General features: G+C 36.5%; 1 protein-coding gene across 37 annotated transcripts in view; it reads right to left on the bottom strand.

Moving 5' to 3' along the window:
* The window catches only part of LOC140683684 (uncharacterized), a 545,997-nt gene that overhangs the window by 376,268 nt on the left and 150,321 nt on the right, over nucleotides 1–19,408 (bottom strand). For 28 of the 37 annotated variants that reach the window (XR_012054984.1, XR_012054985.1, XR_012054986.1 and 25 more), the window contains 2 exons: nucleotides 15,858–15,987; nucleotides 11,973–12,053 (listed from right to left, as the gene is read on the bottom strand). Coding sequence is in view for 19 of the 37 variants with exons in the window: in XM_072926705.1 (XP_072782806.1) it covers nucleotides 11,973–12,053; nucleotides 15,858–15,987 (211 nt within the window). In the remaining 18 variants the exon portion in view is untranslated. Of the gene's footprint in view, nucleotides 1–5,414; nucleotides 5,534–11,972; nucleotides 12,054–12,882; nucleotides 13,041–15,857; nucleotides 15,988–19,408 lie in introns of those variants that run through there. The other 9 variants (XR_012054979.1, XR_012054978.1, XR_012054982.1 and 6 more) reach the window with 3 other exon arrangements.

Raw genomic sequence — 19,408 nt, 5'->3', positions numbered from 1 at the left:
AGAAGAGCTGGAAATTATCTTTGCTACCATTCTTTGCCTGCTTACTGTGAAGTGCACATCAATCAATGTAGGAAAAATGGGACCAAATTAATATATGGTTTGGGTTTTTTTTGTTATGACAATTAGATTTTCATTCAGGAATTCTAATATGTAAATATTTTTACACAAAAATACCAGAAAATATAAGAATATCATTTAATCCCTGTATAGTGGACTAACTTCTGGAAATCTGCATTAAGTGAGAAAGAAGCTGATCTGAAGAAATTAAACTGCAGCAGAAATATTGACAGGCATATAGATTGAATTACATGAATATGAGATACATACAGACTTGGAGCAGTTCTGCTTAGATCAATGTCAAGTGGATTTCAAGATTACCTTAGTTTGGTTTTTATGGCTCGTTTTATTTTAGATTTTAATTTGAATTAGTAATATGAAATAAAATCACTATTTATTAACTTTCACTTACAAACAAAAAACATCAAAACAGTAAAAGCTTATCTGAAGTTAAAACCTTCCATTTTGTGGAGGCTAGGTAACAATAATTTGTATCATGACACAAATTATTCAAAAGCAAGATGTAAAAACTGATTCTTAAATGTTTCCACCTATTAATGTGGCATATTACTGATGTACAGAGGCTGTAAGTGTATGGTGAGGTTGTATTGCCCCCTATAGTCACTCTGTGTTATCTGGGAGGGGAGTAGGAAGAGAAAGGGAAGAGTGGGAGAAATTGCAGACCTACTACACCCTTGGTTTGGATTCATACTTTGGAAAGGGCATGGTGGGGAACAGTGGACAAACCTTAACGCTGCCATGCAATTCAAGAATTTGAATGCACTATTCTCCAAGCACATACAGATGAAATAGAAGGTACTCTCGAATTCAGCTTAGAATTAGAAACCTCTGCAGCCCCTGTGGTCTGTCTGTGGTTTTGGTGCCTTTGTTGGATGCCGGTATCTGCATGCTGGTGGAGCACCAGGGTACCACTGTACCTGCCCTGTGGACTCAGATGCAGGAGGTGGCTGGCTTTGGTTCACCAGCAAAGGCAGGAGGTCCCACAGGGGATTTCTCTTTTCCACTCACTGGGGATATCTTTGGTGACTGAGGATAAGAGGGCCATTTAACTCCAAGGCACAAAGAACTCTAAAGCTATGCCTGAATTGCAGGGTACCTGCCCTCTGAAGCAGCTTCAGCACAGGGACCAGAGAGAGATAGAAAAGGCTCAGATAAAGGTGCCTCTTCAGCAGTAGGAGCAAATGCAAGGAGCACAGACAGTTTGTTCATGCTGCCCATGGACACTGGGATTGTTGCTCTTTTAGGCCTATGAGCCTGGATGGAACAGAATATTTCCCAAATTTCTGTAGAAGAGCATGCTACTCTTTGCCACCAGCATAAGGACAAAACTGCATATGTGGTCTTAGATTTTTCCAGTCAAGCACATCTTTCTTAACTTTGCTGTCAACTAAAAATTGTTCTCTCTCAATAAAATTAATTAAATCTCAGCTGCTATCCTACTACTGTTCTCTTATGAACATAATTATGCACAGTATTCAGTATATATTTTAATAGGCACAGATACAATATAATAAAAAGCATTAAATTCTTTAGGATCTCTTAAAAATATCTAATCAACTACTGGTGCTAGTGTGCCAAGGATTTTATAGAAATGGCAAATATTCAATATGCTCAGGATCAGTACCATCCTTTGTAGGGTACAATACATTGTTATCATTATTTTTCTTATTTCTGGGGACAGCTTTTCTCCTAGCACAATTCCAGGCACACCTTCAGCTAGAAAAAGTTAGGGCTGCTCCTAAGAGGTGATAGCTCTCATTTTTGAATCTCTTACCTCTTTCCCTCTGTTGGTACAACCCTGTTTGCAGTGACACAAGAGACTGACTGGAGAACTTATGGAACTGAAATCCTAAGCTTTTTTCTTGCCATATTATTACAGTTTGGGTCAGTTTTTGAGGTTCACCATGTAGTAGCACAAGGACTTGCACAAGGGATAGAATAAAAAGAAATAGTAACAGAAGGTTACAGCTACAGCCTAATTTTATGGAAGTGATATCTTGTGCCAGTTGGAGTAGGCTTTTTTGTATGTATACTTTCAAGAATATGAGTTACCCTTAAAATGTATTTATATTTTATTTGGTGTGAGAGAAAATATTAGGAGTGTTTCCATCCACGTACCTCAAAAAATATCCTCTGTCTAGGCAGAAACTATAGTCCTGCAAAGGGGAGCTGAACAACTTGCTTAGTTTTTGTGAATATATGCCCAGACATAGCCCTATATTAAATCTTTATTTTACTATGATGACTAGAGACTCAATAATGACTAAGCGACTGATGAGATGTGATTGCTGCTTACCCAGCAGATCAATACTCTCTCACTGACTCCTGATGTGCAGGGGTGTATCCTGATACATGACAGTATTCAAATCTTTGATTACCTTACTCTTAACTGCAAGCCCTCTGAAGCGAGATCAGTTTTTTGTTATATTAACCTTGTAGCCAGCATGATTTTTGTAGCTCATGAAGGTAGTAAGTTAAGCAGAAATAACTTCAGAACTATGCCCCCTAAAATTGTACAGTACTCACCAGAGGTGTCTCATCTTCTAGTTGTCTCATCTAGAAAGCTGACCTTATACTTGTATTTTTTAGTCTCTCAATTTACTTTTCTTCCATCTTATCAATACTGAAGTACTGTTGCTTACTATAATTAGTCTAGTAATTCAGCTAACACAAACTTTTAACAGTGATCGTTGCTCGTCCATTATCTGTTTTCTTTTGTCTAAATTGTAACAAACATTTTTCTTCAACTGATCGAGTCCAAAGGACGTAACAAAGAGTACGCCCTGCTACTAAGGAAAATGGAACACTTTCATGGTGCTAGCAGCATCTGTGCCTTCATGTTAAGAACCAGAAATCACCGTGTGACACAAGTCTGGCCCCATAAATGTGTAACCAGCTTTCAGCTGCAGTGCACTACCTAACTGGTGCCGAAGACAACGAGACATTTGGGGAAGCAACATTTCTAAATGCCAAACATACAGAGATGAGCCACTAAATCTTATGAATTATCCATGCAGAGTAGACAGAACATTTGTTTTCAAGGTCAAATGAGAAAGATCCTCTGACCTGTATGGTAAACTACATGTTAATACATTTATCCATCTTTGGAATGTAAGGGACAAAGTCAACAGAGAGAGAAATGAAGCGGTGGGGTAAGTCTGTCAAGCTACCAAAATCATTATACCATCTGTTTTACTGGCATTTTTTATGCCTGTGCAGGGCATACTCATTGAAAAATAGACCTCTTATTCAAATTTGAGTTTCTTCCAAACTAGAATGCAGTATCAAATATATTTACATTCTTTGGATAACTCTTAATTGATTTTGTTTTATGTACAGCTTTTTTCATATTCATTTAGTCACCTCAGTCACCTCATAACTAATGCAACAAAAAGTAAAATAAATGAATACTAAATTTCTTAAAGGGAAATTGCAGTAGTGCCCCTTAAAACTTCTGCACTTTCCCCCAGCCTTCATCAGGCAGGATACTGAAACTGGCATGATCTTATTGAAACAGTATGTTTTTTATGGTTGTCAACACTAACATTTAAAGGATAACAATTCAGAAAAGAAGCAAGGGAGTCAACTGATTCCTCCTGAATACTTTGGACAAACAACACTCAAGTTTGGTTACTATCCTGATGGGCTGTTGAAACACAGCTCTTTGACGGTTCAAGAGAAGGCTATTGTACTACCAGGGAGCAGCCTAGAGAATGAATACTGACTGGAAATGTCAAGTTTAAACTCTCCAATAGTGCAAAGTATCTCAAAAGTTAATGAAAATCCATCCTATAGCCCTTTACATTAGCAGAATAAGGTGAAAAGGTCTTATTTGGACTCAGAGAATCACAGTATATCTTGCTTTACTCTTGCCTTGCACGGAAGAATGACTTGGCTCCTTTACAGGGCACTGTCCCTGCCTTGCATTTCATCAGTCTTATCATAGGAAAGTCTGAATTTCTGACTATTCCTACTAGCCATTTTTTCTCCCTGCTACAGTCCCAGTGTGAGAAGCAAATTCACCTTTTCTATTCCTCCCACTACAGCATTTCAAATCTGAGCTGAACTATGTATTTTTTGTTAGAAGATTCTACCCAGCAATATAAAGGCTATGGCACATGGTATATGTAAAGTAGAAACATTACAGTTTTTCTTAATCACTGGGATAATATTAGATAAAAATAATTTTAAACATTTGCATCTCTAATGACTGTAGAATGGATCTTGCAACAAATATTTCAGAGTATTCATCACTGTGCTTTTTGATATCTCTAAACAGGCAGTTAGTTCAATTTCTTATATATCCATGTCATTTTTCTTTCATATTAATATTCCCATATGACAAGTGCATTACTAAAACTGCTGAATTGATTTTCAAGAGGAATCTTAGTTTACATAAATTGTCACATTTCACAAAAAAAAAAAAAAAAGCCAGATTCAATGCCATTTATTGTAAAAAGCATGGAGAAGTATACTAAAGGAGGAAAAAAATTATAAACCAGCAGAATCAATCATATTGTTTTTCCATGTAGCTGTGAAAAGATAGTCACTGAAAAGACTGATCAAGAAAAAAAAATCCAGTAGCTTAATATGTTTTCTCCTAGATGGTTCAAGTTTAGAATTGAGCACACCCTTCAGAGAAATTGAAACTAAGATAACTGCACTTGTTTTACCATAGGTAAAACATCCCTAGCACCAGTGAAAGATGTCAATGTTGTGTTGAGAGATTTTTTTTTTCTGGGGGACACATCAGAGAGAGAGAATCACGAAGTACAACATTACTGATCAAAATTTGTCTACACTGGCGTATCTACTGAGACTTTTTAGATATATTCAGCACTTTACTGCAGCTAGACTCTACTCATGCAACAGGTTCTGACCCTGTTCATTCTGTGACATGACTGCAGTAAAATATTTCCTTTTTGTTTCCTATATTGTCCTAACTGAATCTCCACTACTGTTTACTTCATTGTCAAATCAGTTTTTATTTTATTTTGCCTTTAAATATTTGGCTTCACCCTTCCCTTCCCTTCCCTTCCCTTCCCTTCCCTTCCCTTCCCTTCCCTTCCCTTCCCTTCCCTTCCCTTCCCTTCCCTTCCCTTCCCTTCCCTTCCCTTCCCTTCCCTTCCCTTCCCTTCCCTTCCCTTCCCTTCCCTTCCCTTCCCTTCCCTTCCCTTCCCTTCCCTTCCCTTCCCTTCCCTTCCCTTCCCTTCCCTTCCCTTCCCTTCCCTTCCCTTCCCTTCTCTTCCCTTACCCGATGTCTAACTGCAGTAAAGTATATACTTTAATTTCATTAAGAAATTAATACAGAAATACCCTAATATTCCAACACTTACCTATAACTCTGGGGTATCACCACATGATTGTATTATAAGATGTGTCCATGCCATATAAGGGTCTTCATTTGCTCTTTATTGTGTAGTTCAGCTCTCTTATCTGTTGTGTTTTGTTCAGTCTGATGTGATAGTGCAGAATGATAAGAGCATTAAAATTGCATGATTGCAGTATTGAAAAAATACCACTGCTGTTGGTCAAGTACTAATGAAAAATGAATGCAATTCCTCACCAAATTTGGATGGCCATTTTAAAAGCAGTCATCTAAAACCAGGCAGTGTTTAGGAAATGCATGACTATAATGTTTACCCATGAAGAAAACAGTGTTTCTTTATAATTCCAGAGAACCATATGTCTCCTTTAGTGGATCATACCAGTTTCTTTCGTGGAGGCTAGTAAGGGTCATTAAACACCAATGGGTCTCTGAGTCCTTCTTCAGAGTCAATGACATTGTAGGCTTCACCAGGGATCTCATTTTACTTCTGTACAAGATCTTCAGGGCAAGGGAAGCAAATGAACTATGAAGAACATAATCACTACTTTTACTGTTGCTTTTTTCATCATAAAAATTCCATTTATTTAAATTCCATTAAAAAACACATTTGCCTCCTGAAAGCATAAATATATACTTTTGTCATAATTTTTCATTTTATAAAAGAGTTTTATCATTCTTTTGGGGAAAAAAATTCTCCATAATAAATATTAAACAAAGTTGTTATACAAAGTCTGGGACAAAGCAAGTGATTAAGAAAGTAAATTCCTCTAGAATATTTTCTCAGAGGTGACAGGAAAATATTTCTCAAGCACCTGAGGGAATTAGCAGTCTAACATTATTTTCCAGAAGTGACTTGAGCACCAAGGTTCAGCTTTTCAAAAGTACCTGGGCCTTTAACTCACAATTTAATTTAAGAGACTTAGGCACTCACAACCTATGAGGATCTAGAATTCAGGAAAAGCCTTATAGAAAGTCAAGGGGATTTGAGTTATCAAAGGCCAAATTTTTATTTTTTTTTTCAAGTATTTGAGGAACTTAGAGGCTGAGATAGGTGCCTAGCTGATCTTTTTTTCCAAAGTAGATTGAAGAATGGCTAAGTCCCTAACACTCCCTGAGATGCGTGTTCTTAGAAAGTGCTAACTACACCTTTGGATCTAAATACCTTTTTAAAAAGTTTCCTTGAACTGGTTTTGAAAGTTGCTTTATCATCTGAATGCAATGATTTATCCTATACTTAATTCCTGACCTCCCAAAGATTGCCATAGACCTGCTTTGCACAGCTAATTTTGTGTCATAATCTTGATGGAAATGGACAGAATTAAAAAAAACAATGTCTTATTTGAACATATTTTAGTTGGCATTTGGATCCAGAAGTTCGTAAATTTAGAGAGCTGAAAATAACAGTCATTTCTGCTCCACTGTGATCATACTTGGAAGAGCTGTTAGACCCTGAGCATGTTCAGCTTCAAGAATTCACCCTGTCTATGGTAAGCAGCCTACAGCAGCAGTAAGTCTGCATGAAGCCATACTGCTGGCAGTGCCAGAGTCTGACAATACGAATGGCTGACTTGCTTTCACCATGTTTGCCACAGCTGGGAAGAAGATGAGGGGTAAAATGTACAAGGAATTTCAACACAATGTAAAGCTGGCAAGATGCAGTTTCAGATTTTTATTTCTGAGGAAGTAGAATTTTTTTCTGGTTGCATTATACCATGGTTATCTGCAGCTCTATTCTTTTAGCCCCTGCCAATTTATTTCTTGCTTTTATAATTTACTCATATAATTATCTTATCTAAATATTAATTTCCCCGTAGCAGTTCTCCGTATTCACCCTTTAAAATGAATCCACTCTTTAGCACTAAAAACGTCAGTTCCTTCCTGAGTCATGTTTGATTTTTTTTCCTGTACTGACTGGCTTCTGAACACAGTGCCTGATGGTAAGCTTTGTCAAGAGATGCTGAGATATAAAGAACAACAGGTTACCTCATAATCTCTTCTTGTTAATGCTTGTTCTGGAGAGCACCTGCTGTCTTTAAAAGGGATTTGAGTGACCCAAGATTAAGAAGTCTCCCTACAACAATTACTGTTCTTATCACTGAAGAATACTCATACCAATGTGACATCTTCCTGATGGTTTCAAATTCACAGACTGAGGGAGAGATAAGAGTCAAAGAACCATACAGTGTGCAATTATAAGACATCAAACCAGTCCAGTACAATTCCATTTTGGAGAAGAGTAGTGCTATTAGACTAATTGATTTCTGCCTGGAAAGTAACTATTAGGAAAAAACACCCTCTGATTTAATTCAAAGAAATTTTAAAATGCAGTGGTGCCTAGAGTATTTCTAATCCCCTTTCTAGATCAGCCTTACTGGGCAAATAGCACAAGGGGCACAGGGACACCAAATGGATCACACGACCTCACATCAGCAGAGATTCAGAGAATACATTAACTGTTGGGTGTACCACGGACTATTCCTTGCTGCCTCTTTGATTTAAAACATACAAAAGTATGGACTTCTGTTCTACTGAACAAATTTGTGATATAAAGGATTACCTGCCATGACACCCATCATAGTATGTCCCTTGCTCATCAAAACATTTTTCCAAGCCTGTTTAACCACGGAGCTCCTATCACCGTCACTGGCTTTGACATTATTATTTAAAGCTGGCTCTTTGAAACATTAACCAAAGTCATCAATATTTTGAAAATTAATGTGGAAGGATGACATTTTCAAGGAGATTGTACCCACTGTACCCACTGAATCCATCCATCTTTGATTGTTTCCAACATTCTGGTCACAAAAAAAAGGACACAAACTACAATTTTGTTTGTTCTCCTCCTCCTTCCTCAGTATCCTAGAGAAGATGACTTTAAGAAATTCCAGAAAAAAAAAAATCAAACCTATATATCAAAAAATACTCTTTCATACTAACTGAGAAAGCAAACTTTGCTAGGAACCCTCCTTTATGCAATCTGAGGGTATGTTGAGGTCTCCAGATGATCAGTCTTCAGTAATGTCTACACCATCTAACTCATTTACATCTTGTATGAAGTGAAATGGAATTGACCTAATTTTATTTCCAAGCAAAGAAAAAACAACTAGCGAAACTTACAGGCTGGTTAGAAACAGAAATTAATTATTTCAAATCAGATGCAAATTATAGGTTTGCCAGAAGAAGAAGTAACACAAGGCAACAATGACGAAGGGTAATTGAAGACTGGCATCCCGGATGCTTCATGATGGAAAGCCAAGATGGCAGTCTGGTACAGCTGAACAAAGTTTTGGCTGTCCCAGGACAAAAAAGCAAAATTATCTGACACTGATTTACTTTTTCTTGGGTCTGTTTAGGATATCTCCAATGGAAGAGAATACAGCTCACTGTTTATAAAATCTCTATTTAAAAATGCATTCCTGACTGTAGAACACCTGATATCCATTGATTATATCCACAGTGGTAAGAAAAAAAGCACAAGGAGCAACCAAATTAATTAGTAAGCTGCAGCATGCTGCCAAAACCAGGGATGGTAAACATTAACTTTACTTGGACCTGTGCATCTACCATGTCAATGAATATTATGTTTCCAGCACAGCAGAAATTGTGTCAGCTACACTGAAATACCTGGTCATATATGGTGACAAGAGGGTAGACTTCTGTTTGTCTGGATTGGACACAGAAATCCAGTCTCTTCCAGTGACCAACAGACCAGTTATTATACAGCAAACCCCACTGGCTCCTTCACAGCTTGCTCAGCTGTTGCAACACTATGTAGTTAAGAAGCCTTTAATCTTCAGGCTGACATAGTTGCAATAAATCTACAGACTAAAATTTCATACACAATTTGGCTGAAAGCTAATTATTGTCTGTTATTCTAGCTACTTTCCTCTGAGTAGAAGAGTTGCGGGACAAAATCAAATGCACTACTTTTACTGCCTCTTGCTTTGTGCTATGAACTGCAACTGTGAAAACGTTAGTACAAAAGCAACGTTGTTTCTGTGTTTCAAGAGTGCAAAGGATTGTCAGATAGTCATAAAATGCTGCTGGTCAAGATGTATCCCTCAAGATATAGGCTTAATTTACTCCAGATTAAAATTCTGTTCTACAGGTTCCAGCTAAGGACATATTTTTACAATAGCTTCCAGCGAAATGTGCATTTTCAGATCTAAGCAACAGTCTCTAAAATGGGGCTTTGTGATACTGGAAATGAGTCCGCTAAAGGAAATTAGGAGCTTTATGCTCTTGTGTGAACTCCAGTGGGACAGTTCAGATTGTGCAAAGTGAGAAACATGAATCAGTCTATGCAAGATGAGGGACTTAGTGTAACATCATTAATACCAGCACAATATGCTATTTAAAATACAAAAAAGCATAAAGATTATTCTAAGTGAAAACTGTTGTCCATTAAGTATAATAGATGAAACAGAATGAAGCAAATATGACAAGGGAACCAGAAAAAAACAGCAGTAAAATCAAAGCATGCGCACATGTATGTATATATATATATGTGTATATATATATATATATATATATGTGTATATATATGTATATATATATGTATATATATATGTATATATATATATATATATATATATATATATATATATATATATATATATATATATATATATATGGTTTACCAAAGGTAAAAGAAAATACAAGCATCCAAGGAGATAATGCGTTTCAAAATTCAATAATTATGGATAAAATATTAATTAATAAGGAAAATTATATTTTTAAAGAGTAATATTTGTGATGTAGAAGATATTTGAGCCAGATTCATACATATATTTTTTAAATGGCAAATCACAGCTTTCAACAACAAAAAGCTTTTTTCATAATGAGAGAATGGTATAAGAAATGTTCTTAATGAAACAGTTGCACTGTCTCTTGTCACAATATCCTTTGATGACAAATTGTGCTTCAAAGCGAGAGCCAAGTTAGTTCAGATTCCTATTCTGAATTCCCCCATAGGAATCCATACCTTTTTCTTTCTTCTGACTATAGGTAGACCCTGAGCAGCTGGGAGCCCATGAATAAAGCCTACCCTTTCCAACTTCTTTCCTATGTAATACGTTTCTGTTAAATGTAGCTATTTATTTATTGGACACTGATTTAAGTGCTTCCATATATTTATTTATTTCAGTTTGGAAAAGGACAACCATTTTGACACATTTTTTAAAGTAAACAGTGGGTTTCAACTTTTCTGATCATGCATTCATATTCACCACCATTTCTTAAAAAAAAAAAAAAAAAAAAAAAAAACCCAAAAAACTATAGCTTTTTCAGGAAATTTCATGTATTTCCAGATAATCTATTAACAGTTCTTCCACACTGTACACTTGAAAAGAGTTTTGCATCTGTATGCTATTTCCTCTCCAGTGTTTGGTCTCACTGTCTGACTAAATCAACTGAACTCAATCCAAACAATTTTCTAAAGGATGTTGAATTATAAAATAAACTCATTTGTGCATCATAGGAAACTTATCCTATCAAAGTTTCCTTTGCACATCAGCCTCACCCTTTACAATCCTAAAAAATACATTTGGAATTGAATTTGAAGTTATATGAGTTGCATATACTTTTGATATTCAGCTAGTTACAATTGTGCTGCCTATCTCACCATAGTTTTTAGGTAAAATAACCATTTTCAGAAAGGTCAGATTCACTAGAAAGCAAGCAGATAAGAAGACAAGAACATAATCATGCTGCTCTGCAAGTCCATTGTGTGGATATACCATTAAAGTTATCTGCAATTCTCACTGCCTTCTCTCAGGAAGAACATGAGCGACAGTATTGAGAAGACACTACATCTTGAGCACTATTTCTAAGCCAGGGTCACTTTGGAACAGCTCTGATTTTCAGAGCAGAATGCCAGAGTGCTGGCAGAGACACACCACTGAGTTACCAGAACCCTTGGTCTGACCCAGCACAGCAGCTCCCATGTGTTTTAATAATGAAGCTGGTCTCCAGAAATGACCAGAAGAAACTCCCTATTCATTTATCACATTGCATCCTCACATGCACTCAGCTTTATTTTTGTGGCAGTGGCCAGCCATGGCCAACTGGGCCAATTATACCAGGGCTAAGAGCACTGTAAATCAGGCAGGAAACGTTAATGCCACCCTTGGCCACAGCAACCATCAATCCTTTATCCCTATTAGTCACAAATTGAATCCAGCCCAAATGTCTGCAGTTTTAAGCAAGATACCATCTCTGATGGTATCATGACCAGTTTCGCTCAGACTTAAACAAGCCCAGTGACAAAACAGCTCTCCTCCCACACAGCCTACGGAGGTGAGGAAAAACAGGGAGAAACAGGACTTTTTCCATAAAAGATAATTTATATGCAAAAAACTGTGCTCCTTCTACAACCAGCAGTCTACAGCAGCATATTTTTAGGATACAGATAATTCTGGCTTAGTTCCACAAAATAAATGGTAGAGCTGCCTCAATTTAATTACCACCCCATGAAGAAATCTGACAGCCCCAGTGCAGTGCTTAGTAAGCATTTTACCTCAGACAGCTTGAAGATGCATTGTAGAACTGAAATTACAATACATACCATGACTTGTTCTGTCATCCTACTTTGGGAATGCAGCATGCATGTCTCTATAATGAGCTGTCTGATATTCACCCACTTCACCTGTAGCAAACAGGAGTAAAACGCAAGTAACTGTAAGGTGGCATATTAGTTGAATGCAAGCAAAGATATTCATTTTTGGCAGATGGTTTCAGACTATTCTAACTAGTGATACAAGTTTAATACATAATTTACTTATATTTACATTTTGAAAACACTTTGATTTTTCTCAATTATTAATTATTACAATCTGGGGAAAAAACCAAACAAAAACAAACAAAAACCAAACAACCCATAAACTCTGTTCTCTTCTTCTCCTTCTTACATTTTTGCTTACAAAATTCCTGGAAAGTATTTTAGGGACATGATTCCTACTATGTCTAGCACATGATAAAATATGTATAACTTAAGAACACATATGTCGTTCCTCTTAAGAAAATTAACACTGCAAGAAAAACTGTTCTCTGCTACAATCAAACACCAAAGAAGAAAAACAATATATTAAAACAAAAAAGTAACAAGACATTTTTAAAAGCTTACACTAATGCTTTTCTGTCTTATTTTGTAAATAAAAGTATTTATGCTTAAAAATATATGCTAGTCTGCACTTCTGTGAGTATAATGAAATTATATACCTTTATTAAAAACACAAACAAGTGATCCATCTTTTTTCCAGTGAAGAAAGATTGAAATTTATTTATTCATATGAAGTCTTACAGAGAAAGTTGAGAAGCTTTATTTTTTTTTCAATTAGCCATTACAACAGAATTGGACTGTGCCACCCTACCTCGGCTAAGCAATTTTTAGGAAGTATGTGGAAAAGCAATGAAGCTCAGGCTAAATTTTAAAACACCCACCTCAAGGAACTATGCATATTTATAAGAAGACCCACCTAAAGCATCCAAAAATCAATGAGTTTTCATTGAATTAATCACTGACTTAACATCACTGTGAGTTAAGTGTCATAGACTGAATAATGTTTAATGCCATCTCAGAAGCCAGGAACTGTGGAAAAGAACTGAGATGATTCTTCTGTTTCCCATTTGGATTCTAAGAAAAAGAAATAAACAGAAGTAGAAAAAGAAGTTTCATATTATATTTGAAATCTTGGGAGTCCAGATCATGCTAGTATGGCACTCTACAGTACCTGTAATACAATCAGTGCTCATGAGTTTAGGAAATTATTGGGAAGATAATTTAAAATTTAGGATTGAAATATCTTTATAAGCAGAAATATACCAACAAATTGTGAAATGATAGTTCATTTATGCTTGGTCTTCCTTTTTCTGTTTACTGCACCTATGTTTGTTTAAATCAGCACTCCTTTCCTTGTGATTGCCTCTGAACAAGGGATCTGATACTCAAAAGTAATTGTCCGGGTCATACACCAGAAAAAATGTTTGGCATTGTACACTTAGCTATTTCTGATGTCCAGCTCCTCTCTAAGACAGCTCAAGTTAAGAATCTAAAAGCCAAGAATCCTAAAATGTTGAACTGAAACAAAGACAAGCTAAATTACACAAAAAAACCCCTGATACATAAAGGTCAGTAGATAAGATGATCCAAACAATTTAAAAGTTCAAATACACTTGATAAAAGCACTTGCTATATGTTTTTTTCATTTTTAAAAAATCAGTGGAAACATCTGCAAGATAAAATATAGTTTTCATTTGCCAAATATTGGCTCCCTTGCAATCCCTGTATACAATTAATTGGATTTGTATTGTACCCATTATTTTGAGTATGAACTATTTTTTAAACTTTATTTTCTTTCTCTTGCACAATATATCGCTCTTTCAAAAATAGAAATGTTCCATCACCTTTCTTCAGGCTGACAGGGTTACAGAAAACAGAAGCACCTCAGGATTTTGAGAGCACTTCCCAGTCACTATTACTTGAAAGAGAGAGTTTTAACTCTAAAAGAGGCATGAAGTCCAAAAAGAAACAATACTCTGAAAAAAGATGAAAAATTGTAGATTACTTTCACAGGCTCTTATTCTACAGTGGAGAAAATATCCACATTCTAGCCAGGCTTCTTTGAAAAGAATATTTTCCTTTTATACAGAGATAAAAAGCAAAGCTTTCAGGTCAGAGGCTATAGGGGAAAAGAGCTAATGTCTCCCCTGCTTTGATGTTACAAGTAGTGCCTCGTTGCAGAAGTGTATTAGAGCTACCAGTAAACTCAGCCAGCATGGGTAATAACCAGTTCAGTAGGGGTGGCATATGGATCATCCTGTACATAACACAGCAAGCAGTCATCTGCATTACCAACAAAACACAAACCTTTACTTTAACGTGTTTACATTCCTTTAAAATATGGCAAAGCTAAATGGTAATTTTTTATTTATAGATACCGTAGGAAGACTTCTTTAAATAGTATCTGTAACAGCTATAGACAGCAAACCAGGATTAAGAGTTCCTCTCTGGCTAACATGTAACACATACAATGGGGTTTGTAGTGGTGTTTAGCATCTGGAAACAGCACAATTCAGCTTCTGAGTGCTCAACACAACTGTGATTAATGGTGTTGTGTGTCTCATTTGCTTTTGAAGCTGAAGGACTGCTGGTTGGAGGACCCAGCCCAAAACAACATGGTCTGGTGCACTTGCCTTTCACAGATTCCTGGGAGCTGAAGGACCAAATGCACCAGTTTGTATTGGTCCTAATGCACTGATGCCTCTAATGGACCAATTTACCCCATTAACTCACCTTTTGGAACAGTATATCTCAAAATCCAGGATATGATAGAAGGAAATCAATAAATATTACCTTAAAAATCAACCAAAAATATTAATGAAACTTTTGGTGCTATGTAGCACCAAGCTGTATAACAGTAAGAAATACTCTTAGGAAAAAAAAAAAAAAAAACAAACCTGAATTATTTTTTTACCTCTTTTTTGTACCCATGTAAATTGAAACTTGGTAATCCTCAATTTAACAAAAATAGTGTTAATTCTTTTAAGTATTTTATATGTTCCAACAGACTACTACATACAATAAAACATGATTTCTGATTGAGTTTTCTATAATTTGGGAAATTATGTTTGTTTGGATATTATTACTGAAATCCTAATTGCTGAATGAGACTACTGATTATGCAAATATGATAATACTATTTATATACCCTGTAGTTTGAGCATTGCTTAGTAGACAGAGAGATTGTTCACCAAAATCTCAGGTAATCAGAAAGCAGAAACGCAATGACCCTATATTTGAACAATATATAAAGGTAGATAAACCCTGTAACTTTTCCTGTGTATACAGGAACTTCTGTAACAGCTCTAGATTTCAGCCAGAAGTGAGCCACGGCAAGAAGAATAACAGGAGTTTGTGTAGGAATTTCAGTAGGGAGTCTCTGCAGGAAAGAGGGAAAGGGTTCAAAATAAATGGAATACCAGTAAAAATACTGGGAATGGGAAAGTGAAAAGTAACATGAGTTCAGGGAAAAGCTAAGAAAAAGGGAATTAAAAATGCTAGATATATGAGGAGTGTGGATCAAGAAAGAAAACTGCAAAAAATAAAAAATGGGGAACCTTAAATAGAGAGGAACAAGGGAAATACCAGTTTCACTAAATGTTTCCTGGTACAGCAGCAAAGAAACAAATCTCTCTCTCTATAGGTTCAGGTACCTGCCACAAAAAGTCCAGGAGGAGTTTTTGAGCCTGATTATTCTTAACAGATTTCCAAATTACATTTTTAGCTTTGTAAGTTTTATTTATAAATATATTTAAGTGAATGTTTCACTTGAAATATTGGTGAGCACAATGTCCTAAATAACCACAGCTTTTCTAGACTTGATTTCCACACAGGTAAGATAGGCATTAACTAATGATACTGGCTTCAGAATGCTATGAAATCACATTTTACCTCTGCTGAAAAGTCCACCTCCAAAAAGACAGGTGTCTGAAGGGAGCTCATCTTCCTGTACCTCACACTGTAAACCCACTGGGCCTTCTGAGGTTGTATAAACTCTTCACCACACAGACATAAACATGTTCTGTATAGAAAAGAGGTGCAGCAGAAAAGGTTGACAAGTGTCATTAAATACCTCTGGACAAGAGGGTTATCAACTGGAACCCAAACCCACAGCAGCTGTAGCCATCTCCTGAGGTGCCTCAGAGCCCTTAACAAGGACAGCAACAAAAAATGTGGACTTTTTTTTTTTTTACAGTGGAAGGAATGATGCACAAAGATTGCAATTTTTTTCTCTCAAATGTTTGGAAATACTGATGCTGTGATGGAACATGTCTCTTTTTCTGTTTCAACATCTGTTTTGAAGATCTCCAGATTTTCCAGATGTTTATAGGCTACCTCCTTAGCGACATAATTGTGAAACTCTTAAAAACTCTCTGCTCTGATCTGCCAGTTTTTCATCCTGCCTCCACACACTTTACTGCTGAAGTATCTGCAATGGCAGGTAGGTTCCCTAATCCCTTGCTCTTTTGGTATGTTAGCATAATGCTTCTCCACCTCTCCGTTTAGATCAGAATGGTTTTAAATTCATTTTCTCCCCTTTCTTTTGGAGACCTCCCATTCTAGCTCCCATAGCAGGACCAGAAGGTGAGCAGGTGAGGGTTTCCAGGTGGGAAGTAAGCAGGGTGATTTTTGTGCACTCGTAGCAAGGTAGGGTGCAAGTCATAGGGATCCCTAGCAGGTTATTGTGCTTCCTCCCCCACAACATTTCTTTTTTGCCCTTGTTTATTCTTCAATAACGAGTCACTGTGAACAAAGACCATCCAGTGCATGTGCTTGGGGGAAAGAAAAAATAAACAAACAAATGAAAAATCTCTACTGCTACCAAGAAATAGTGATGAGACTTTTCTTTAGAAAGCTATGTGACTTATAAACAATATAGGACTGCCACATGCTAAAAAGGAACAAGGTCTCTAGTGAGAAAGAAACGAAGTGTTATTCTTAAAAGACAAAGTCAGGAGATACAAAAGGGCATACATCATTTCCCTCTGAAATTGTATGATAAAATGACAGCAAAAATCAGCTTAGAAGCAACACGTGAACTAGCCTTCTGTGCCTCCTGCTCTCTTCCTTCTAAGACTAAATGGATCTGTGTCTCTCTTTTGTCACATTGTTGTAACTTTCATTCAGTCTCCCCACTTCACCTTGACCGCATCTGAACAGTGACAATATGTTTCTTGTTCTTCACACTTTTCCCAGTAAGGATCACTGACAACCTCTTACTTTGTATTTTCTCGGCTTTTCAGGCAGGGATTTTTTTTTTTTCCTTCTTTTTCTCTCAGCCATCATCACTGCTATTTGGAGAGAATTTGGTTCAATTTCCATTTTAAACATGAAATGTTAGAATTAGCTCATAATGTCTCCCAGCTTGCAGCAGAAAGAGCTGTTCTTTAAAAAAGAAAGAAGAAAAAGTTTCATTTTTACAAAATAAAAACGAAAAGCTGCAGAATAATCTTAAATCATTTTATACTGCACATAGGACTTCAAAATAATGAGAGCTCTTCAATTTGGAAATGATTGGGGTTCTAGGCATATGAATCAGAGAGAGCCGTAAAATTATTAGAACACGGCAACATCTTTCATAAGCACTTCAATTCAGAGGTGATCAAAGATTCTGGACTTGCAGAGCAATTTACTTGGCATTTGCAGGAAAGCCTCACTCTTTCAAACTGAAGCACTCTTAACACTATGAAGAACTTCAATAATTTTAAATTGGCGGGTACCATACATGCCTAGAAATCCAATTTAGGTTTTAAATAAAAACACTATAACTTCAGAAGTATGAAGAGCCCACCTATAACAGGACAGCATTCTAGCCTTCCCAAATAACAGCCTAGCTGTTATTTCTCCCATGCTAGGTTTTTGGGCAGGAGGAGTTGCTGAAAACATCAGAAGTGAGTTAAGTTTTTTTATTCTTATCCTTGTCTTTTGATTATCTATGCATATTTCCTTACACTCAGTAAACTTCTGGACACCCTTAGTTTGCAAACTGATTTTCAAGGTGTGAATGCCAGTTTTAAACTGTTTTAAACATGTTAAATTTAAAACAAAAGACAATGTTTAAGTTGAATCAAAAACGTAATATCTTCTCAACCAAAACTTTAATTATGATGAGTTTAAGTTTGCAAATGATATGTATATATATAATTTAGCTAAGCTTAGGCTTGCAATTAGCTGTTCTAAGGGAAACACAGAGTACACTGAGTCCTGAACAGGAAAATAAAATTAAGTCTAAATTTTAAAGATTACACTTCAACTACAGAAGAAAATAAAGTCCCCTGAGCAAGACAGGCCTTGTGTTGACCCAGCAGATCCTCTGCTTCCATGCAAGTTGTCCTGCTATATAATACAGACTTCAGTCACCAGCAAACTTATGATGCCTCTCAGTCCTGCATGGCATTCAACCGCCTTTCCAATCATACTGGCCAAACAAGAAACCCTTCCTTGCGGGTGGTCACTAAGAGCTACAGTCTACAGAAACTCAATATCAAACTTATTGATACAGAGGCAGGATGGAGGAAGATATGTATGAGCAGACAGTGATATTTCAGGTAGGATGAGATTTCAACATTCAGTTCTGAAAGGATTCTATTCAGTTCTAACCAGGTGCTAGAAAGACATCAGCACAGGTTTAAATAGACCTTGATAATGCTGGGGACAACTGGTGCACCAGAAACAAGGAGGTAGAGGGAATCTATCAGATTAGGTGACCCCAGATGTCTCCCTCAGGCTTTAAAACCATACAGAAGTTGCTTTGGTTTCATGCAGGTGATGCAGTGGTGGATGGAAAAGCCCCAGACAGCATAACCAGCTTCTGCCAGAAATGAATTTGATGCCATTATTTTAGATTTTACCACCTGCAAGTGGCTTCTCCAATGTACAGCATAACAAAATACTTTTATTTGGGAAGAAACTTCTGGAAGTCATCTGGTTCAACCCCTAATTCAACAGAGAACCAGCACAGATCGGGTTGCCCAGGATTTTATACAGTCAGGATTTTAATATCTCCAAGGATGTAGTTTTATAAATCACTAATACTTCTTCATGTTCTTCTTCTTTTAAGTTACAGTATCCTAAAATTAAGAAATTTTAGATTTTCTACCTGAAACATTGATAGTCAGGCCTGTTTCTAGGGATGAAACAAAGCTATAAAATATTAATGTGATATAAACCAATGCAGGTGCCCTTGAATGTTTTCAGTTCTACTGGAGTTCATGTGATCTATGATAAGAATTCTGTTCTGTTCCCCATGGGTTATAGCCTAGCCTCAAGACTTAGTGGATGTGTGACTTAGTGTGAATTTAGTGGAAACTATGATGTCTATAAATCCTTACAAAATCTCACACAAAAAAAAAGGTATTAGTAGGTTTCTACCTCAAACTATGCCAGGCTCACTGTCAGACAGCAAAAGTGCTTACAAATATCCATCATAATGTTCTCAGGCT

Source organism: Taeniopygia guttata, chromosome 3 (genome assembly GCF_048771995.1).
Source record: "Taeniopygia guttata chromosome 3, bTaeGut7.mat, whole genome shotgun sequence".
Classification (NCBI taxonomy): Eukaryota; Metazoa; Chordata; class Aves; order Passeriformes; family Estrildidae; genus Taeniopygia; species Taeniopygia guttata.
The sequence above is the reverse complement of the archived record's forward strand: the minus strand, read 5'-3'. Positions and strand labels throughout refer to the sequence as shown.